Source organism: Equus asinus, chromosome 6 (genome assembly GCF_041296235.1).
Source record: "Equus asinus isolate D_3611 breed Donkey chromosome 6, EquAss-T2T_v2, whole genome shotgun sequence".
Taxonomy (NCBI): domain Eukaryota; kingdom Metazoa; phylum Chordata; class Mammalia; order Perissodactyla; family Equidae; genus Equus; species Equus asinus.
Genome location: NC_091795.1, coordinates 101,260,574 through 101,281,577, shown reverse-complemented (window position 1 = coordinate 101,281,577; position 21,004 = coordinate 101,260,574). Strand labels below are relative to the sequence as shown.

The 21,004-nt window shown below is 47.8% G+C and overlaps 1 protein-coding gene across 25 annotated transcripts in view; it reads right to left on the bottom strand.

Annotated features, from left to right (window-relative positions):
- Positions 1 to 14,435: 14,435 nt before the first annotated feature.
- The window catches only part of MYT1L (myelin transcription factor 1 like), a 451,359-nt gene continuing 444,790 nt past the window's right edge, over positions 14,436 to 21,004 (bottom strand). For 11 of the 25 annotated variants that reach the window (XM_070512674.1, XM_070512676.1, XM_070512678.1 and 8 more), the window contains 3 exons: positions 17,587 to 17,730; positions 17,130 to 17,264; positions 16,376 to 16,541 (listed from right to left, as the gene is read on the bottom strand). In XM_070512674.1, coding sequence (XP_070368775.1) covers positions 16,515 to 16,541; positions 17,130 to 17,264; positions 17,587 to 17,730 — 306 coding nt within the window. In that variant the 3' untranslated portion in view covers positions 16,376 to 16,514. Of the gene's footprint in view, positions 16,542 to 16,752; positions 17,265 to 17,586; positions 17,731 to 21,004 lie in introns of those variants that run through there. The other 14 variants (XM_044771861.2, XM_070512683.1, XM_070512684.1 and 11 more) reach the window with 7 other exon arrangements.

The following is a 21,004-nucleotide window of genomic DNA, read 5'->3' as shown; positions in this document are numbered from 1 at the left end:
TATTGAAGTCCTACGTCCCAGTATCTGAGAATGTGACACTATTTGAAACTAGGATTGTTGAGATGTAATTAGTCAGGAGTCAGGTGGGACCTTGATCCAACGTCTCTAGCTTAGGGCAAGTCTTCTCTTGCAAAAAAAAAAAGTAATACAAAAAAGAGGGAAGATGATGTGAACAACGATACACAGAGAATGGCCACGTGATGATGGAGACAGAGATTGGAGTGATGCATCTACAAACTAGAGAACCCCAAAGACTCCTGGCCACACCGGTAGCGGAAGAGGCCAGAAGGATCCACCTCTAGAGCCTTCAGAGGGAGCACGACCCTACTGACACCTTGACCTTGAATTTCCATCCTCCAGAACTGAGAGAATAAGTTTCTGTTGTGTGGAGTCACCCAGTTTGGGGTACTTTGTCACGGCAGCCACAGGAACTCATACACAGCACATAGGGCTGTTCAAGGTCTGGAGACCCCCCAGGGCCTGGCGGTGTGTCTGGCAGAGAAATAAGTGTGATCAGAGTCTTATTCACAGGCCTTCTCAGGAGGACGGGCCTGGTGGTGTCCCCAAGCCGGGGGACATCTGGCTCGCCTGGGAGATGAGCTAGGACTTCCCGTGGGGTCTCCCCTCAACTCGGCTCTGCACCTTTTCCTGCTGATGATTTAATGATTTAATCTGTGTCCTTTCACTGTAACAAACCTTAACTGTGAACACAGCAGCTTTTCTGCGTTCTGTGAATCATTGAACTTAGAAGTGATCTTGGGGCCCCCGAGCTGCAGGGGCAGGATCTGGGACGTTAGGAGGCCTACCCCTGGCTTTTGTCAGGCCTAGAGCAAGCACACAAGTGGAGACTCCATCCGGGGCCTGCTTTGTCCACCTGGCTTGTAGTGGGATGTTCCCTCCTGGCCTATCATCCAGGCTTCATCACAGTGCCCCCCACCTGTAACAGCCCCCTTGGGCCTAGGGTGCATGCACGGGCCCTGGAGGTGAGCATGGCATCCTTTGGGAAGGAGATTCCAGAGTTCTTAGAACATGGGTGGGCATGGAATCCAGGCAAGCATGTTCCTTGACCTGTGACCCCGTGCACCTTGGAGGAGGGCGCAGCCTGTGTGGAGCCAGGGCACTGCCCTATCGAGGGCAGGAGTCTTGGGGCCGAGGGCCGGGGCAATGCTGACTGGAGGCATAAATGTTCCTAAAGGATCCTGAGGGCACAGACTACATGGACAACCAGAGCCTGACTTCACGCGCTTCCCAAATGCAGGCCGGTGATGACTTACACCAACCCCCTAGTGGGCAGGGTGGGTGGGGCTCAGCCAGGGTCAGCCCCTTCTTTTTCTAGGGGTCAATTTGTTACTCACCTTGGTTCTAGATCCTGTCATTCATTAGGCATTCCTTCAAAACCTCAAACCGTTTCCAGCTTGATAAACTAGGGGATTGATAAATTCAGGCTCTTTCACCCCCTGTCTAAAGTATGACCATACACTGTTAGGGGTGGCCATTCCACTTGCATTGTGTTGAACTGTGTCCCCAAAAGACAAGTTGAAGGCCTAACTAGGGAACCTATGAAGGTGACCGTTTTAGGAAATAGGGTCTTTACAGACGTGCTCAAGTCAAGATGAGGTCTTTGGGGTGGAGCCTGATCCACCGTGACTGGGGGCCTTATAAGAAGAGGAGACACATGGAGATGAGAACACCATGTGAGGACAGACATGGAAGGAGGACGGCATGTGAAGGTGAGGCAGAGACTGGAGTGATGCAGCCACAAGCCAAGGGACCCCTGGGGCACCAGAGGTGGAGGAGGAGGGAAAGTCCTCTCCTGGAAGCGTTGGAGGGGCATCAGCCCTGCCCACACCTGCATTTCAGGTTTCTGCCTCCAGAACCGTAAGAGAATAAATTTCTGTGGTTTTCAGCTGCCCAGTCTGCGGTTCTTTGTTCTTTGGGAAACCCTTATTCCACTAATGGTAACTCTGTGCCCTGTTGGAGAAAGTGTTGGGGAACGTACGATTATTCGAGGCCTGCCTGCACTTTGTGCTGGCCGTCGGCTCTGTGACCAGGATTTGATCACGGACGAAGCTGCTGGACAGCCGTCACCTAAAGCAGCATACGCAGACACACAGACTCACACACTTGTCTTCTGTCTCTATCTCCAGAGCAGCACACAGGTATGTGTTTCGTCCCCTTCCTCTTTTGTTTCTTTTTGCTGAGGAAGACTTGCCCTGAGCTAACATCTGTACCAATCTTCCTCTATTTTGCACGTGGGTCGCCGCCACAGGGTGGCTGCCAACGAGTGGTGTAGGTCCACGCCCAGAAACCCAACCAGGCTGCCGAGGCGGAGTATGCCAAACTCAACCACCAGGCCACGGGGCCGGCCTCTGGTCCCCTTCCTCTTTGAAGGACTGTGGGAAACCTCCCACTGCAGAATAAAGCACAACCACGGCATGTGGTGTCATCTCATTGTCACCAACTAGAAGGTAGCTTCATAGATAAAGGGGATAAGGGGCAGTTCTTCCAAAGTAAAGCCATTCGCTTTGACAAATACGCCCGAGTGTTTAGTCGTAACCCCACGCGGCAGCTTTCCTGCACCCCTTTATCTGGCAGCTTAGATCGGGAAGCTACAATACGTCACAGGAGACAGAGAAAGGCTCTTTTTTTAATTTAAATTTTGAAAATGAAGCAGATGATGAAATACACCACTTACAGCTGTTTTAGACTAAAGTTAACATACCTGTATGTGTGGCTTAGCCTTGCAAGGTTTTAATCACCTGTTACCTTGAGTTAGAGTTGCTGTAAGTAACTCTGGAGCTTGGCCCTAGGCAGTTCCTCATGAGGCCTCTGCAGGGTGAGGGTTCCACCGGGCCGACGTCCTCAGCAGGCTCCTCAGTTCTCAGACAGTCCCTTGTCCACACGCAACCTGCTGGCCAGCCGGGTACAGGCCAGGCATTACACCAATAGCACGTCACTGCCCTCCAGGGCCGGGTGAAGGATGCCTGGGGTGCAGGCACTCGAGTACTGGGCCCCACTGCCTTTCAGGGCTGGGTGAGTGACGCTGATGCTAGTACCTGGCAAAAGTCAACTGGTCGATCTGAATGGGCTGGGTCTTGGTTGCCTTCAGCTCAAAATAATCTACATGCCAAAGTGGCAAATTTTGGGGGGATGTATTCTACTCCCCTTCATCTGCCTAAAAACAGGTCCTCCAAAAGGATCTCCATTGTCATCAATCCCTTCCTGGGAGTTTCACCAACAGGGAGGATTGACTGTTGACAGGACAGGAGACTAAAGGCACACCACACCCTGACAAGTGTCACAAACTGTCACGCTCCCCCCATCTGTTCTTCTAAGGGCCCAGTCATCTTCCTAAAAAACATTGACCCTCCCTACAAGGCCCGCATTCTCTCCTCTCTTGATGAAGAGGATGTATTAACTCTCAAAACTCACCAATTTGGGGGGGCATTCATATTTTTCCTGTGATGCCCCCCGATGTAATATTAAAAGTTAAGAAATGTGTGTACCTTTTCTCCTGTTAACTTTCCTGTTGGTTTATTTCACAGCCCCAGCTGTCAACCTGGGAGGATGGGGGACAGTGTTTCCTCCCCCACAGCATTAAGCCAGGACGTGATGGCATCACAGGAAACCTGCTAAGAGATCCCAAAGTCATGAAATCTCAGTTTTTATAGAGCCAAGTGGATACAACCTACTACAGTTTGGAGACAGGTGACAAGGAAGGCTCATCTCCCAGGAAACCGGAAGGTGGGTGCCATGTCCTTGATGATCACATTTCAAAGATATGCTTTCAGAACCTTGAGGAAACTTTGCTGAGTCTGAGATGGGCGGAGGCTTATTTTAGACACTAAAAAGATTTACATACATTTGAAAGGGACAGAGAAAGACTTTCTGAGAGAAAAGAGAAATGGGACGTTGCTTCCCCCATCTTCCACAGGGAGAATTAAGCCTCTAGTTTTCAATGTGCATTTGTCCTCCCACTGAGAGCTGTTGAAGTGCATAGACGGGGCTGAGACCCCAGAGTGGTCTGCCTGGGTTGTTTACACTTCCAACCAGGCAGATCCAGCCTTGCTCTCCCTTTCACCTGCACCTGGGGAGAACTCTGGTCTTGGGGTGGAATGCACTGTACCCCTCCTTGTTCCACCACCTAAAGAATGTTCCAGAAAGAATGACAAGTGTGGGAAGCACTTATGAGCTGTGGATGGGGAACACCTGATGGGGGACAGTATCTAGGGTGACCCCAAAGGCCTGAAAGTGGAACCACGGCCTGTGTATGTAAAGAGGGTACCCAGGGTCTGCCACGTCAGTTGGCTTTCATGCCTTGTTGTTTGAGAAAAACCTTAATAGGCTCTTAGTAGATGAGCCCAAGGATCCGTGTCCCAGGGCCACTGTCTGCTGCAAAGAACCAGTGATAAAGTAGAATTTCTCTGGCTTCTCCTTAAATATTACTTTCCTAGGCTCACCTTCAGAGTGAGTATTGACCCTGCTCATTTCAGGATTCCTCCTCCATAGAGGAGGAAAAATAATTTTCCCTCTGCCCTTCTGTGTTCTTGCCTGGGCTCCCATAACAAAAGACAGATGAATAAGAGAAAAACAGAAGTTTATCAACAAGCGTACTTCATGTACAGCCAGCCCCAGTGGTCCAGTGGTTAAGATCCAATGCTCTCATAGCCCGGGCATGGGTGCATTTCCCCGTCAGGGAACTGATGAGGATTATTTTGGGCTGGTTACTTTTAAAAACTGCAGACGGGAAGGAGGCTCTGAGGAGTGGAATTTGCTTGCCCTTTGATGAGAGACATTTGCATTTGCGAAGGAAGTTTCCATCTGTGGGGGTGTCTCCCTCTCTGCACCAGGAGGAAGGAAGGATGACCTTATCTCTAGACACTCTTAATGGGGAAGCATCGGACATCCTGACTTAATCCGGTCTGATTCACATCTAAAGTTAGAGGACCACCCAATAACCAAACCCCACCTGCACTGATACCATTTTAATGACTTTTTTACATATTCTTTCCTTTGTCTTGTAAAGAGATAACTCACATACCTATGCCTTATAAATTTAGCCCTACCCTCAACCCATGTTTGCAGCAGCTCTTCTTGCCCGTGGGTCCTATCCCCATGCCTGCAGCAGCTCTTTCCTGGCCATGGGTCCGACTGTCCCCATGCTATTCCACACTGTTCTCTAAATAAAAGAGCACTACTGCGAGACCTTGAGAGTCCAAGAAATCTTTCTTTCGACGACTCTGCTCACTGAGCCCACATCAGGAACCACACCACCTATCCATCAGTTGTCATACTGTATGTTGTGACTTTGAAAGCTCGGCCACTGGGATCGACACAAGCGCACTAACAACAAAAATGCTTCATTTGTATGTGCAGGGAAGTGAGTAAGTTTTAAAGTGGCTTAGAATTCAGGCTTAAATATCACCTTCAGGGAAATGGGAGAAAATACCACCTTCAGGGTGTGGTGGGAGGGTGACCAGCTGTGTAAGCAGGGTCCAGTTTTGTGCAGATCTGGGTCGAGCCTTCTCCAGTGATAAGTCTCTGGGGCTTCACCCTCCTCTTCCTGCTCAGAGAGGGAGACCCCCACGTATGGAGGTTCCCTCAGCAGAAAAGCCCCCTTACAAAGAGAAGCATGCTCTGTCTTTAGAGCTTCACCAGTGTCAAAGCAATCCTTATGCCAAAGAGGGATATTTGGGGTGGCATGCTCTGATCTCCTACACCACCCAGAATGATACGCAGCACTCAGTGATGGGTTAACGAAACACGGCTGGGGGCTCGGCCTGCAGTCCCTTAAATTGAGATTTCTCTTAGATTGTGCCAAGCCAAGTTCTAAGTGAACATAGGCCCATGGTCTTCACTCACAGTGTTCTTCCTCAAAAGCAATACTACTTGTCACCCACAGCCACAGCAAGCCAAGCATTCAGCACCCTTTCCCATTGGTCCATGCCAGTCTGCTCTTAAGCTCTTACAAGCCTATCCTAACAAAGAAATCCAATTTGCAAGCCTATTCTGCAGGCAGCCAGGTCTTGGGAAAAGCTTGCTGGAGCTAATAAACCTAGTTTTGTACCAGGAAGGCGGGGTGCATTAAGGATAAGGAATTGAGGACACTCATCTCAAGGAGGACTAAAGATCAGAGGTGAGGCAGCCTCAGTGGGGCTAAGAAACTGAACCATTTCATTTATCAGAGAATGAGACAGGTCAGGATTCAAATCCAGACTGAAGGAAGGCTTTCTAGATCTGGAAAGTGAAAGAGGATTCTCCTTGTGTTCTTCAGGAATGAAAGAATTTAAAAAATGTGACCATGGGCTAATCTTTCATACTTTGCATCAGATAAGCCTAGAGTGTTTAAGAGTATTTTTGAATCAACACTTCATTGGGTTCTGGGAAATATTTTTGGCAATGTAGCAAATGGTAGCATGTGATTCACAAAGCAGTGGCAAGTTGGATGTCTTGAGTGAACTGCAGAGACTCTGCAACCCTGAAGATGGGAACGGAGGAGGAGGAGGCCTGGTTGTCTATACTGTAGTTGGCAAATCTGGTCATAACAATGCTGGAAAAGGATCGCAACAAATGAGTGAGAGAGAAGCTTTACCCGGAGACGCTCAGGGAAGAAAGTCAAGACAACTTTGGAAGCTGGTGCCAACAGATGTAACTCTGAGAGAGCAGGTAACACCTGTGAAAATTGGTCTCCTGTTTTCTAGACCTTTCTGTTGCTAATCTATCATCCTCTTCAGGGCCTTTGGTGCTTCTATGATAAGGAACATATTTCTGTTCAATGGAAAAAAGAATCTGACTGGTTTGTTCCTTATCCCAAATCTCTTCCCGTGCCCCAACTCAACCCAAAAACCAGTGATGAAATTTTGTCATCTGAGCATTTTTGCGCATAAGGAGCTTGTGTGCTGTCTCCAGTCAAGTTAAAAGGGAAAATTGCTCATTATTGCAAAAAGCCTGTTGTTCTTTTAAGACTGGTCTTCTGAGAACTTTGCGTACTTGCCTCACAGACAGTCGGTATGTGAAATCACTATCATCAACTCTCAAAATCTAAGATAAATGGTCACTGTGCAGAGGGAAAGAAAATTCTCTCTTTTTACTTTAACATTAACATTTCTGTCCTGGTCAGTTTGGGCTGCGGTAACAGAACACCATAGACAAGACAGCTTACACAGCAGAAATTTATCTCTCACAGATCTGGAAGCTGGGAGTCCAAGATCAAGGCGCTGGCTGATCCAGTGTCTAGCGAGAAGCTGCCTCCTGGTTTGCAGGTGGCCCTCTGCACGTTCATATGTTGGAGAGAGAGAGAGAGAGAGGATTATAAGGACACTAATCCCATCAGGATGGCTCCACCCTCATGACCTCACCATCTCCCGAAGACCCACCTCCTAACACCCTCACGTTGGGGGTTAGGGTTACAACATATGACTTTTGGGGGACACAACCATTTATTTCATAATGATTTCCAATGGAAAATGTAATACCCTACTATAAATAAGTGTAGGGAATGGAGGCAGTCTTCCGAATGCCCGAGTCTATCACCCGAGAGCAAACTTGCCGGATTTTTGAACCCTTCACATCTCTCAAGCTTCCATGTTATGATGGTGGCAGCATCACAGAGATCCTTTTATTGATTTGCCCTATTCCATGGGCCATGTTTCTGTGTGAGCCACCTTAATATAACTTAATGAATTTGAAGAATATTAGATGAAAAAATAAGATAGAAAGACTGGAAGACTTCATTATTTCCAACAGTCACTAAAATGAAATAGATATAACATGATGAGAAGCAGAGGGTATCAATGGCGTCTTACACATCTTTCACCAACAGCTGCAGCATGAAGACTTCCTTTTTTGCGTGTGGTATTCCAGTCAAGCGTGCAATTCCTACTGCCCCGATCCCACCATGGAGCCACTGATGCTCTTTAAGGACTGAGGTCCAGTCTCCTCCACAGACAGAAGTACTCCAATGCTGAATTTCAAAAATGTACATTTGCTTTCATTTGATATTTGTTCACTCTGGTCCTGTAATCTTTCTTCTTATTCCCTTGTTTTCAATTGTCCCTAAAAGGGGGGACTCATATTGACCAGAAATAGATATTTCCAGACAAACAAACTTGTGTGCATCAGAATTTAATACAGGATAAAATGTAGGACTGCTATATCAAAGTTTGGAAATGATACATATTCCTTTAAATATGATCTAAACAAATTTCCTAAATTCTTATATTTTCGTCATCTCTCAGTCAAATTCCTTCCGTAAGAATGACTCTCAAATTTTGTGCTCAAAATAGCTACAATATTTGTTACGACTTTTTTTAGGAGTGCATCTATTTTAAAAGATGTAAAACCACATACTGTCACCAGTATTAGCTTTTATTGAGTTTCATTTTAATAACCTTTATCAGGGTGATGGATTCATTTTTTAGCAACTGCGGTTTCAACTAGGTCTCTGGTACTCAATAACTCTCGTGTTTACTGAGGAAATCACTCCACCTTCCGCTTTTTAGACAGTTTAACAAAAAAGGTTAAGAATCACACCAATAGCTAACTTTAGACAGATACCTGCCGAAAGGTGTGAATGAGTAACTGCCTTCCAACGGTGTAGTATGTTTGTGTAGCCCTAAGCTAAACCTAGCACTCTTGGGTTACAGCCGAAAGGGTCAGGCTTTCTACCCTGACTACCTGCCTTGGAAACTTGATCCATGTTCTCACCTCAGAACACCTCTTTTCCCATGGTGCATCCATTCTGCTTCTAGCCACCAATCCATTTGGTCCTGCCTCGGGGACAAAGCACAGCACCTCTGAGCATAAAATGATTGTGGAGTACACCTAACCTGGACCCCTCCCATCACTGGCCCCCCACACACTTATCTCTTTGATTTCGCTGAAGATGGTATTCAGCCTGAATTCTAAGCTGCCTGTTTGAGTTACTCATCTCCCTGGGTGCCTCCTATGTGTATGTGAGTATATGTGTTGATAAACTTTAGTTTCTTTTCTCTCGTTACTCTGTCTTTTGTTTCAGGGGCCCCAGCCAAGAGCTTAGAAGGATAGAGGGAAATTATCTTCTGCTCTCCTATGTCAGCGCACCCCCCGCCCTGACTGCTTCATCCCCTGATTAACTTCTGCATTAAGTTGGTTCTCAGGAACTTTAGATTCCTCCTAAAGACCTCTGTCTAGCTCTTACGTTATAGAGGACTTCAAAGTTGAGGAGTTCTGCGTTCTTCTTAATCTTCCTTCCTTTCTTTCTTTTTTTTTCTCGTTCTTCTTCTCCCCAAAGCCCCCCCAGGTACATAGTTGTATATTGTAGTCATAGGTCCTTCTGGCTGTGCTATGGGGGATGCCACCTCAGCATGGTTTGATGAGCAGTACCATGGCCGTGCCCAGGATCCAAACATGTGAACCCTGGGCCGCCGGAGCAGAGCACCCGAACTTAACCACTTGGTCATGGGGCTGGCCTTAACCTTCCTTTCTTGATAGGCCATGTCTTAAGTAGATATTTAAGATGCATCTATAGTCATGCATTGCTTAACAATGGGGATATGTTCTGAGAAATGCGTCATTAGGAAATTTCGTCATTGTGTGAACATCATGGAGTGTACTTACACAAACCTAGAAGGTACAGCTTCCTACACACCAAGGCGCTACGGTACTAATCTATGGGACCACCGTCATATATGCAATCCCTTGTTCATCGAAACGTCATGATGCGGCCCTTGAATTCTAACGTCATAGGGCTGCATCTTTCTTTAATGGAGTCATTCCTAGGAGAGGAGGGAGAGAGCATCATATCAGATCCAGTGACATCGTCCCTGGTAGGAGCAGAAATCCTCTCCACTCTGGGAACATGTAAGGAGAGGAAGCAAGAGGGGCCTCCTCTAGCTAGATTTTCCATGACTCTTCTAGTTAGGATGGGATGCTGCCCAGGACGTGTTCCTGCCTCAGATACACCTGATTTCTGGGGTGGACACTGCTCAGGGAGGGACCTACACGGAGGTAAGCACGTAAACAACCTGGCTTGGGGGACAATACATATCAGACGTTAGTGTTACTTCTCTAACCTGCTCCCCCAAATGGTCTTGGGCATGTTTTTGTCCCCACATATCAAATGAAGAAAATAAGTGTAATACCTCCTGTTTATGCCTCACACATGAGAAAGAAAAATTTGTTTCAAACATGAGAAAAAGAAAAATCATAATTACTAGTAGTTTTTATTAGAAGCTGAATATTTTTTTGTTAGCTGTTCATACTAAAGAGGACAGTTGCTTGCATTTTCTGCCAGCTGGCCAGTCTGGCATGGCAGGGGGGAGGGTTGGAGTGTCATTGCCCAGGGGCCAGAGAGCCATTGCTCCTTATTTGTGATTTAGGGCCAGGTCAGCTCCACCCCATTTTATCCTGGCCCCTGATAAAGACATGATGTTTTGCAACCCTGGGAATGAACTCTTAGAGCTCACACTCAAGTCTCTGTCCCAGGTGCCTTGTTAATGAGCCAGTAACACCCTGACACATGCTCAGGATCAGTTTTTTAAGAAGTGTTCTTGTGATAAGGTGGTGTTTGAAAAATGCAATGACATCCCTTCACTGCATTATCTGATGTCTAACCTTAGAGCATCTGCTCCGTTCCGTACATCTGAGAGCAGCGGTGAGGAATACAGCTTCTTTCTTCTCAAAAATGAGGATGAGTGACAAAGCAGCAGCCCTGTGGAAGGCCTGGAGGGCGGACAGGGGACGAGCAAGTGTGAGGTCAGTCTGGCTCAGGACAGGGTGGTGCTGCTCAAGGCCGACCACTTCCTTGGGAAACGAAGCTGAACTCGGCATGACATTCTGCCGTATTAGTCACAGAACACAATTGCACTATGAACCCTGAGAACATCCTTGGACACTTACTAAATTACAGATAGCCATGACTTACCTAATGTTATTTCCCTTTCAGGCTCGAAGAAGTAATGTTTATTTTATGAGTCCATCATCTGCCTTCTTCTCTCTTCCCTTTTCTGTTGAATTAATCTCCCTTCCTTGCATGCCATTCACTCACACACACAAACACCTTTGTTTCTGCACAATGTTGGGGTTCAGAACATGCTTTCCCAAAATATGGCACTTTGGCATATTGAATATTTTCAGCTGGAGGGATTTGAGGAAGGGCAGGTGCCAGAAGGACTCTCTGCCCTTCCCTGAATCGGGTCATAGACCTCACGTGCGAGGTTCCCTCCCCCCCGACCCCCCCCCCCCCCCCAGGGAAAGGCGCACACTGACCTCCAGATGGCAGGGCGCTGAAGGAGCCCAAGCGAGCAGGCCTTGCTACATCTCCCCAGCTGACCACCCTGAGATCAACATTTTTCCATGACTGTCCGCTCTTCAGCAAACCTAGCATAAAAATACTCAGGCCTGACCACTTCTCAGGGTCTTCATTTCCTCGTGAAGTCTCCCGTGTCATGTAAAACTAATATTAAGTAAACTTGCTTGCTTTTCGCTTTGTGGTCTTTTGTTACAGAGACCCAGCTGAGAACCTAGGAGGGTAGAAGGAAAAAAACTTTTTTTCCTCCCCTACAAGGCCTATCCTTGTTTATTTTATCTTGCCTTGCTCAAAAAATGATTTGAGACAACTTAAAGGATATATATACTACTACAGGGAGAAAAACCATGTAGACAGAAAAAGAAGAGAGGAGAAAATTTGGAATTAAGGATGGGATTAGACACCAGAGATGACTAATCTGCCAAACAGAGGCTATTCCGGCGTCCTCCCCTAACACAGTTAGGTCTTCTGGGGACTAACTTGGAGGCCTCGGCGTGGCCACTGTGTTAGACACAGAAAGACGGTGAGCCACAGAGCTGGCTGTGTCTGTCTCATGTGGTAAGGTAGGCTTGCTCCCCCTGCATTTATGATGTGGGATTTGATCTTTATGCTGTTTTTCCATTTCATTCACAGTCTGTACAGTGACCAATAACTTTTTTTGGGTGTCATGGTGATTGGAATACAAAGACAAAGTATAAAAGTTTGATGTTTTTCCCCTTAATATATATTTTAAATTGCTTAAGACCCTGGGCTCTCCTGCATTGCTCTGCTGTGTTAAAATGCCACATCGATCCATGGCCACATTGACTGGAGTCAAGAGAGTGGAGGGAGATGTCTTGCTGATGGGGACCCTAACTGCTCCTGAGTCTACCTTGAGCAGAACGAGCCTCAAATCAACTGTGCGCACAGAAGAGGGCAGCGGTGGGAGCTGAGAGGAACATACATCAGCCGTGCTGGGGGCTGAGGGCTTCTAAAGTTACCAGAGCAACACGTCCTGAGGAGGAGGGAGTGGGAGACGGGGAGCGTCTTACCTTCCGCAATGGGCAGTGCCGGGAGACTGGGCTCCAGATGGACTTTCCTGATGGAATCACCCGCCGGCCACAGCAGCAGCACTCCACACGCAGCATAGTCTACTGCCCCGTCTGCTCCAGGTTCTTGTCTCACCTCCGCTTCCGATGCTCAGGCGACCATGTAACGCAGACCACAGGGGATTCCCAGAGGCCTCTTCCCTAAACCCTCTAGAATCCTGGCGAGACCTGAGCATTTTTCTTTTTTAAAAATTCATTTCTTTGTCCATGGTGAGAAACACATGATCCTAGCCTTCCATTTTGATAGTTTTACGGCAAAATGCACACAGTAGGCCAGCTTTAGACAGAGGGCCCTGGGGAGCTGATCAAGGGCTCACCTCCTTGTACTATTTCTCTTTGCTCTTCAGTCTTTTCTCATTCTTGCCCTAAACCTGGAGATATTTGCTTTCTAATCGGCCTTGCCAGCTCCTCCCACTCCTCTCTTCCCTTTTTTTGGTGATTAACTCAGCTTCTTTGAGGCTGGTCACCCACCCCTTGCTGGCCTGGGCTTGCTGCACACCTGGTGTCACCTTTCCGGCCCCCCAAGGCACAGCCAGCAGCAAATCAGCAATCAGCACACGGCAGTTTGACTCAAACCAGCTGGTGAGCTGCTTCTCAATGTGCTCATAATTTTGTTTTCTGTAGTACTCACTAATTTCACTACAAGCACCTTATTAATGAGTCTTTATAACCACCATTTTAACTAACTCCATCATGCTCTATAACGTGCATTTATCATCAATTGCTTAATCATTCCTCCATAATAGGGCTTTGGGTTATTTTTATTTATTTCAGTGCATTTACAATTGTTTTGGTATTTTAGGATAGACGTCTGGAATTATTGGATCAAAAATTTGAATTTTGTAAGATTTTTGACATTATTGCTAAACTGCTTTCCAAAATGCTTATAGTGATTCTCAGCCACATTGCTCCTAAGGGGAAAAAATGGCTTTTAATAATCAAGGTGGCAGACTTCAGTCACTGACGGCAGCTGCTTGGCTGCCATCGGGTTTAGGTTTATCTGTTCCTAAAGTCGGGGCCTTTGGCAGAGGCTGCTCCCTACAGCAGAGAGACTGCCACGATGGGATCCTAATGGTGCGTCCTCCCACCCTCCCCGCTGTCAGCTCTGGTAAAGCTGACCGGCTGTTGCATGTAAAATGTCAGACAACAGTAACCGGCAGAGCGGCTCAGTGGCCTTGAGTCTTGGAGCAGTAGGAGTCCACCTGGAATATACGTCGGACTGAACAAAATTAGGAGAGTCTCTTCCTCAAAGTCTGTATTTCAGGGGAGTGTGTCTATTATAGGAGAGCATGTTTTGGAACTTTAAAGGGTGACGTTTACTAATGTAGATGATAGGAAAGTGGGTAATTCATCATTAAATCATCGTTGAAGGGTAATTTAAGTTTGACGGGTGGTCTTTGCTGACAGCGTGAAAGTAACAATGGATGATGAAGCATGCAGGGAACAAATCACCTGGCGAGTGGCCTTGTGTGCCCTGGATGTGAGACGCTGAGAAGGGCACATCTCCCATTGAAACAGAACCGCCAGGAGGCAGCCATCAGACTGAGCCCACGTGAGGACGTTCCGCAAACCATCTAACGGCCCTGGACGTTGACCAACGTCCGTGCGCTGGGAGGAAGAGGAAGGCTGAGGAGCTGCTCAGGAATGAGGGGCCAAGGACAGCTGGACACAGCGTGTGATCCCTGAGAGAGCCAGGTAAGGCGGAAACCTGTGAAGGGCACTGTTGCTTCCACTGGGAACTTTTGGGTATGGATGCACATTAAATAAGGACGATGTCACATCAAGTGTGACGACGGCCCTTGGTCGTGTAGGAGAATGTCCTGTCCTGGGGAGAGACCTGCGCTCAGACGTGACAAGACGACAGAGTGAACCTGCTAAACTACTCACGTCGTTTAAAAAGAGCCATTTACTCCTATGCGCTCTGGAGTAGAGAACTAAACCTCTAAAAATCTTAAAACGAAAGCCACAGGCTTGGGGGAGACGCTCCCGGTGGGCCCTGCGGCCCGGATGGCGCGCGCAGACTCCAGCGAAGACGCGGCCCCTCAGACACCCAGCGGGACAATGTGGCAACACCTTTTTTATTGAGAGTAAGATGTGTTAACATCCAGCATGACAAAATTTGTACAAAGTTCACAATTTAAAAATGAAGTTATCACCGCAACTCGTGATTCCACACATTTATAGCAAAATTAAAGTCTCAACAAACCCATGCCGTGTAGTACAAAAATAAATCAAACTTCAGTTCCACAGAGAGCACGATAAATATTTATACAAAATTCTGTCTTCATAAATGATTACTTAAATTAACTTAGAAATGAATATGAACAATAAGTTAGAATAAATAAACTCTGATGACCCACAATAATCCCATACGAAAGGTCAGCATTCTCTATGTGACACTTTGTGATGCCTATATAATAGTCACGGTAACTTCTGATTGGATAGTATGTACCAACGTTAGATGAGCAGCAGATTTGTGCTTAAAACCCCTCTCCATTGTACATAGGTGATGACAAGAAGAATCCAAAACTGATACTACCTATTACTCTACTAAAAGCATTACTATATTGGCAAAGAAGCTGCAGACACAACGCGGCCGGGAAATGCATATGCCGATATGAACAGCGGGCCCCGCAGGGAGGCTGGGGCCCTGGACGATAGATATGGCATCAGGTGACAAGAAGCACCTTGCTTCAGCTCTCAAAAAGGCAATTCTGAGCATGGCAGCTACAACTAGTCGCACAACAGAAAGAGGGCGCCTGCAGAGAAGGCGCTGCAGAGCCCCGGTAATTACATAATCTTTCCCAGCTAGGTATTAAAGTCCTCGTGGAAAACTGTCAGCTTTTGTACAGTGAGCAGTATAAAGTGCCGCTGGGATATACATATATTTATACATATATATATACCGAGGTTGAGTATTGTATCAGAATATTTGCTGTGAGATCCCTGTAATCTCCCTTAGCAACATTATCGGGTCAGCCGTGAGGGCCTCCTCCAATTCTTCCAGGGTCAGCGTCGCAAGGCCACTGACACCAGGAATTGCACACCTCCGTACGGATATAGAGGACAAGGTAAGTGCAAATAATCGACTGGCACGCTGTGGGGACAATGACCCTGTAAGTCCTGTTCTGCTAAAAATATTTTTTTTTTTATTTTTACAAAACCCATCTTTTTTTTTTCATAACAAAATTTTAAAGTACTTTTGTACTTCCTGCATAACATCAAGACATGGAAGGAAGAGATGCTATTCCATGTAAATCAAGTCGACATCGGAAAACACAACACGTCGTCCTGGGGACTACTCGGGAGGGGCGCACGCAGCAATCGAAAGTGGTCTTATGCATACATGTAAGTGCAGTCACTGAAGAAAACAACCAAATCTCCAGGTGCAACGAGGCTAAGATGATCTAGTGTAAAGCAAAAAAGTGCTGAAGTAGATTTCATTACTCTTAAAATCTGATTGCATTCATGCCTAGGATAGGTCGGGACAAACCAAAGAAGGCTATGCGAGTGCCGGGCGGTCAGTGGTCTCCAGCGGAAGGTAGAGTGTGAAGCTCGCTTTGAGAGTTCTCTGAACAGAACCAAACGCTTATTCAGAGCCAAAGGCGGTGGCGGGGGGAGGGAGACCCTTTACTGAGCTGCTTTCCCACAATCCAGCAGAAAACTCAGTCCAGTAACTCGAAGACCCACAAATCATTTGCTTTCATCCCCCAAACGTAAAAGAAACATAAAATAATGATAATGACCACATTTTTAAAAGTGGAAAGGAGAAATAAATATTCTTAAATTATCTTTCAGCTTAAATTAAAACACACAGATTCTGTTGGGTAAACCACATGGCAACAACAGACAGTTCAGTGGGGCACAAAACTCAGGGAGGGAAGAGGAGGTTGTCCCAAAGTTTACTGAAAATGGAAAAAGACATCTTCACGCCGTCCACCTGCATTAAGCCCCTGTCTTAACTGAAGTTCCCATAGTCACGCCATGTAATGCTCAGGAGTTAATTTAAAAGTGCTGTTTAAGCTGCTTGGAATCTTCCGCCAAGTTTCCATGGCTTGATGTGGTCTTACAATAAATTACTTATCTCATTTCTTACAGTTAATCCATATGCCATTTCCTTGGAATGCAAAAAACCTCATTTATTGCCCCCACCATACACCATCCTCCTAAAACAAACAAACAAAAAAATTACATAATATTTCCAAGCATTGTTCAAAAATAAAGCATTTTTTGCAACCAATTCTTGCTATGAAACAATATGCACACAAAATGTATTTCTTAAATTCCATAAAATCCTCCAACATGAGGCAAAATGATAATGTCTAAAAAGTGGCTGCACGGCCACCACATGATCATTCAAAGCTGTATTTTTTTTTTGTCCATTTCAGTTCAAAATACTAAAACATTTAATCACTAAAGCATTAAAAAGAATTTACACTCTATTTATTTTGATCGGCTTACCTCTTCAGAAATATATATACCCCCAAATGTGCATACATTAGCAGCTATAAACATTACATGGCATATCACACTATGTCAGCTTATATGAAAACGTACAAAATGTGAATGTATTCAAAAACTATTCTGCAGGTACTATCTTTAAAGCAAGACATAAAATCATTATGAAGTCTTGTAAGCATAACACTGTTTCAAACAGAAATAAATATATAACACTTTCTGGTAAATTACAGCAGCAAAAAACAAGAGGCATCCTTTTTTAAGCAAGATTCCATCACTACAGCAGCTGTTCAGACCTGAATTCCTCTCACAGCCTGCTTTATATTTTCCAGAAGGGCTTTATTTTCTGGGCTCTGATAACGATCTTGATTTGTATACATGTCCGTCAAAGTAGTCACGTATGCATCAAAATTTTGTTCATTGATTGGATCCTACGAGATATTAAATAGTAGTTCATATACAACTTTTATTTTCTTAATAGGACATTCACATCAGCATAAAATAGCATCATAGCCTAGTGCCACTGTCCTTATGATATTTAAAAGGCCTATTCAGAGCATATTAACCATATGGGATACACTGGGTCAGCCCCACCAATGTTGGCTAGCAGTTAACATTATGGTTTTGGGGTGGTAACCACAAACATCCAAAGTCTGAAGAACCATGAAAATAGTAATAGGAACAGACATCTACTTTATGCTGTGCGCGGTGGAAGACCACCAAACGCCTCATCTCGAACTCTCAGTCACTTACCATATGTGGCAGCTGGATATTAGCTAGACTATGAATTAAAGACTGGCTTAAGTTGGCCAGCTCATGAAGAAGAGACTCATTTTGCTGTTCAATTACTTTGTTCTCCTCTTCTATCGTCTTCAGGTTGCTCTCCATTGTGGTAATCTAAAACGCACAAATTTGTGTACATGTAACACAAGGCCAGCCCTGGGAAGCATGCGCTCCTGCCCTGAGTGACCACAGTCTGTCGATGCATCAGAGTTCAGAATCTGTCATTTTAAGGGTTCGGTATTTATGCTTTTGATTCATTACACTTGAAAATCTGGTAACTGGACTGTAACGGTTTGTCTTTCTGAGGTGGGATTAATGAATTAATGGAAAGTAGGCTTCTGGGCTGTTCGACCTTTATTCAATTTCTTTAAAGTCCTGCTTGTCATCGTGCACGGATTATCACACAATGACTGTTTCCTTCTCCTGTCCTGCTCTCGCCACTGGCTCGATGGGCTACGTCAGCTACTTGAGTTTTACTGACTCGCTGCTAACAATTCTTTTTTGGCTTGAACCTAATCCTGCCACAGATGAGTCTTAAGATGCTGACTTGTTGGTGAGGCACATCCGTGTCTCTCAGACAGGGGCAGGTGGACACTCTCTGTCCACAGTGGTGGTGTTCCTACATTCCCATGTCAGGGGAAGGCTTCCTGATCCCCTCTTTCTTCCTCTGATGCCCCAGGGAGAACTCAACTGTTGCCATGGTCAAGGGGCTTTAGGTGGCGCCCTGCTGGCCTCTACCTACAGCCAGACAACCAGCACTCACTTATACAACCAGAGTCACACACAGGTAGGGAGGAGAGCCGCCCTGATGGATCCACGTGGGTGGCAGGAACAACAGCAGTGGACCCAAATACGCAACTGGGACCAATGCAGTCAAGGCGCTGGTGGCAGAGAGCCCTGTGCCCTGGAGGCCACAGAGAGGGGGCCACGCCGTGTCCTGCTCAGGAAAGCCAGACTCGCAGGACCCAGAGCAGCATGCAGGCCCACGGCAGCATCAGAGGGGACGTGTGGACACAGACAGGACTGCCAGGGACATACCAAGTCCCGCAGCTCGGCTCCTCCAGTCGTCTCCCCCTTCTGCCCCTGAGTTACCTGAATCTCCAGCTCATACTCTGAACTCCAAGTTTCTCAAACAGGGCTTCCCTGCTCAGAGTCCCTGGCCTGGCACCTCTCCCAAGGATGCCAAGAAGCTGGGAGTCTAAGGGGAGCTATCGGCTTCAGCTTCATTAGATCAGTCAGGCAAACTTGGGGTTCTTTTCCTGGCAAACGGGAGTGATGATACGTGCCCAATGTGCCCCTCATGTAGAGACGCCCAGTGTTTGCAGTAGGAAAACATGTTAGTCCTGGGCTTCTGGTCCAGTCAAGGGGCCAAGCTGAGGGGAGACACCTGGGAGCCCCCTGGGGTGGGTACACGACACGGTGGTAACAGAAACTGGAGAAAGGAGCTCCTCTCCCTCCCCATGCAGCCCCATCGAGGGCTGGCTGGTCCGTGCTGTGGGAGGAGCCACCAAAGGGAGGACGGCGGGCAGAGTGCCCTCCCTGCAAACCCATGCTAGAGCAACCATGGGTCCCAGGTGTTCCCCAGCGCCTGGCTCTTGAAAGCCAGGGTGGCTCTGAGGGAGGGGCTCCGCCCCAGGAAAGGCCTGCAGCGTGTGGGGAGCACGAGACAGGGGACAGGCAGCGGCTAGTAGCCTGTCCTTCCGTCATGAGCCACGTGCTCCTGGCTGTGGGCTCGCTGTCCTCAGCCTCGGGAGGCAGGAGACGGGCGCCCCCATGTCGACAGCTCATCCTCCGTCTAAACGTCTGAGGAGCGTCTAGTTCCTGTGGCAGAGGGAGGAGCCCCCTCAGGGCGGGGTGTGTGTACAAAATCCAGCTGGGGCCCAAGTTAAAGATAAGATCCATAAGAGAAAGAAATATAGCTAAGAAATCACTGATTTGCTGATATTAAAGATACGTGTAATTCTTCACACTGTTCTGACCGTTTTAAGCGGAGAGACCATTGAACTCTGTCACTTTTGGTGTCCAGGTTCTGGACCTGGGACAGGGAGGGCCCCCGTCTCCCTCAGGTTCTACGGTTGTGAAAGGAGAGGTTTGGGTCGGACTGACCATTCATAAGACTTTTTTGAAGCCGTAGAAGCTACTCTTATCCTGAAGACTCACGTGGAGCCGTGGCGCAGAAGGCAGTGAGAGTGGCCCCGACAGTGGGAGCCAGGCGCCTGGGCGGGGCCGCGGCCAGAAGGGCTCTGCCATCCCTGGGGCCTCGTCTGGGGGAGCGGGCCAGCTGACCCTTTCACCATCTCGCTGGCTGTCCTGCCGGGACGTTTGGGCCCTGCAGGCGAGCCTGTGTGCCCTGTGTGTCACCTGTGGCCGAGTGGCCTGGGAGAGGTTGCCTTCTCCTCCAGTCAGACGGGACAAAACACGGTGGTGTGGGTCTCCCCTCTTCCTGGTGGCATGGATGGGGAGTGAGGGTGTCAGAGGCACCAGAAAGCCAGCCACAGAACCTCCAACCTTCCAGAGTTTTCTGAGACAAGCAGGGGGCTAACCTCACCCCGGCCAAGGATAAGGAGGCAGAGGCCCCCCTGAGCTAACATGGCCCCGGGGCTGCCTGGCTGCACCGTGTGTGTCCTCAGAGCTAACCGGGCAGCGGAGTGGCATGGGTTGGAAGGGGCTCTTCCAGGTGTCAGCTCAAACGATTTCCTGAGGAGTTTTGCCTGAGGTCTAATCCACTCACTGTGGCTTTATGTGGCCTGTGGCCACTGCCTGTCTCCACATTCAGGGCTGGTGTCCCCTGACCTGCAGCCCATCCCCTGGCCCCGAAAACTAGAGCTCAGGACCTGGCTCAGTGCATCCCCATCACTTTGAAGACACCAGGCTAGCCTCCCAGAGGAGAAGAGCCGCCCGGGTGCACCTGGGAAGTCACCTCTCATCGGCCAGTGAGGATGCACGTTGACCCTTAAGATTTGTCTTTGACGTCCGATGCAAAGAGATGCTGCTGGGAGCAAATATTCACATTGGACACCAAAAAGGCCCCGAGTGGGCCATGACAGCCAGCAGGGAGCAAGGGACTGCGGAGGCCGAGGCAGGCGGGCATGTGTGCACAGGGCCTCGATGTGTGTTTCTGGCCCAAGTGTCTGCGGTCCTGAGGGAGCTCAGAGCCAGGGAGCACGGCGCTGATCCCTCAGCCTGAGCAGGGCTCTGGCGTCTGGTCCTATTCACAGCCGGCAAGAGCTCCCCGTCCACGGGTGAACAGGGACACTGGGAGGCAGGGCTTCCCGCGGAGGGTTGGGGTGTGAAGGAAGGGGTGTCTGGACGAGTCCTGCGGAATGGGGCGCCCGGCGGGCTGTGGACTTAACACGCTGGACAGAGGAGGAAATTCTGAATCCTCACG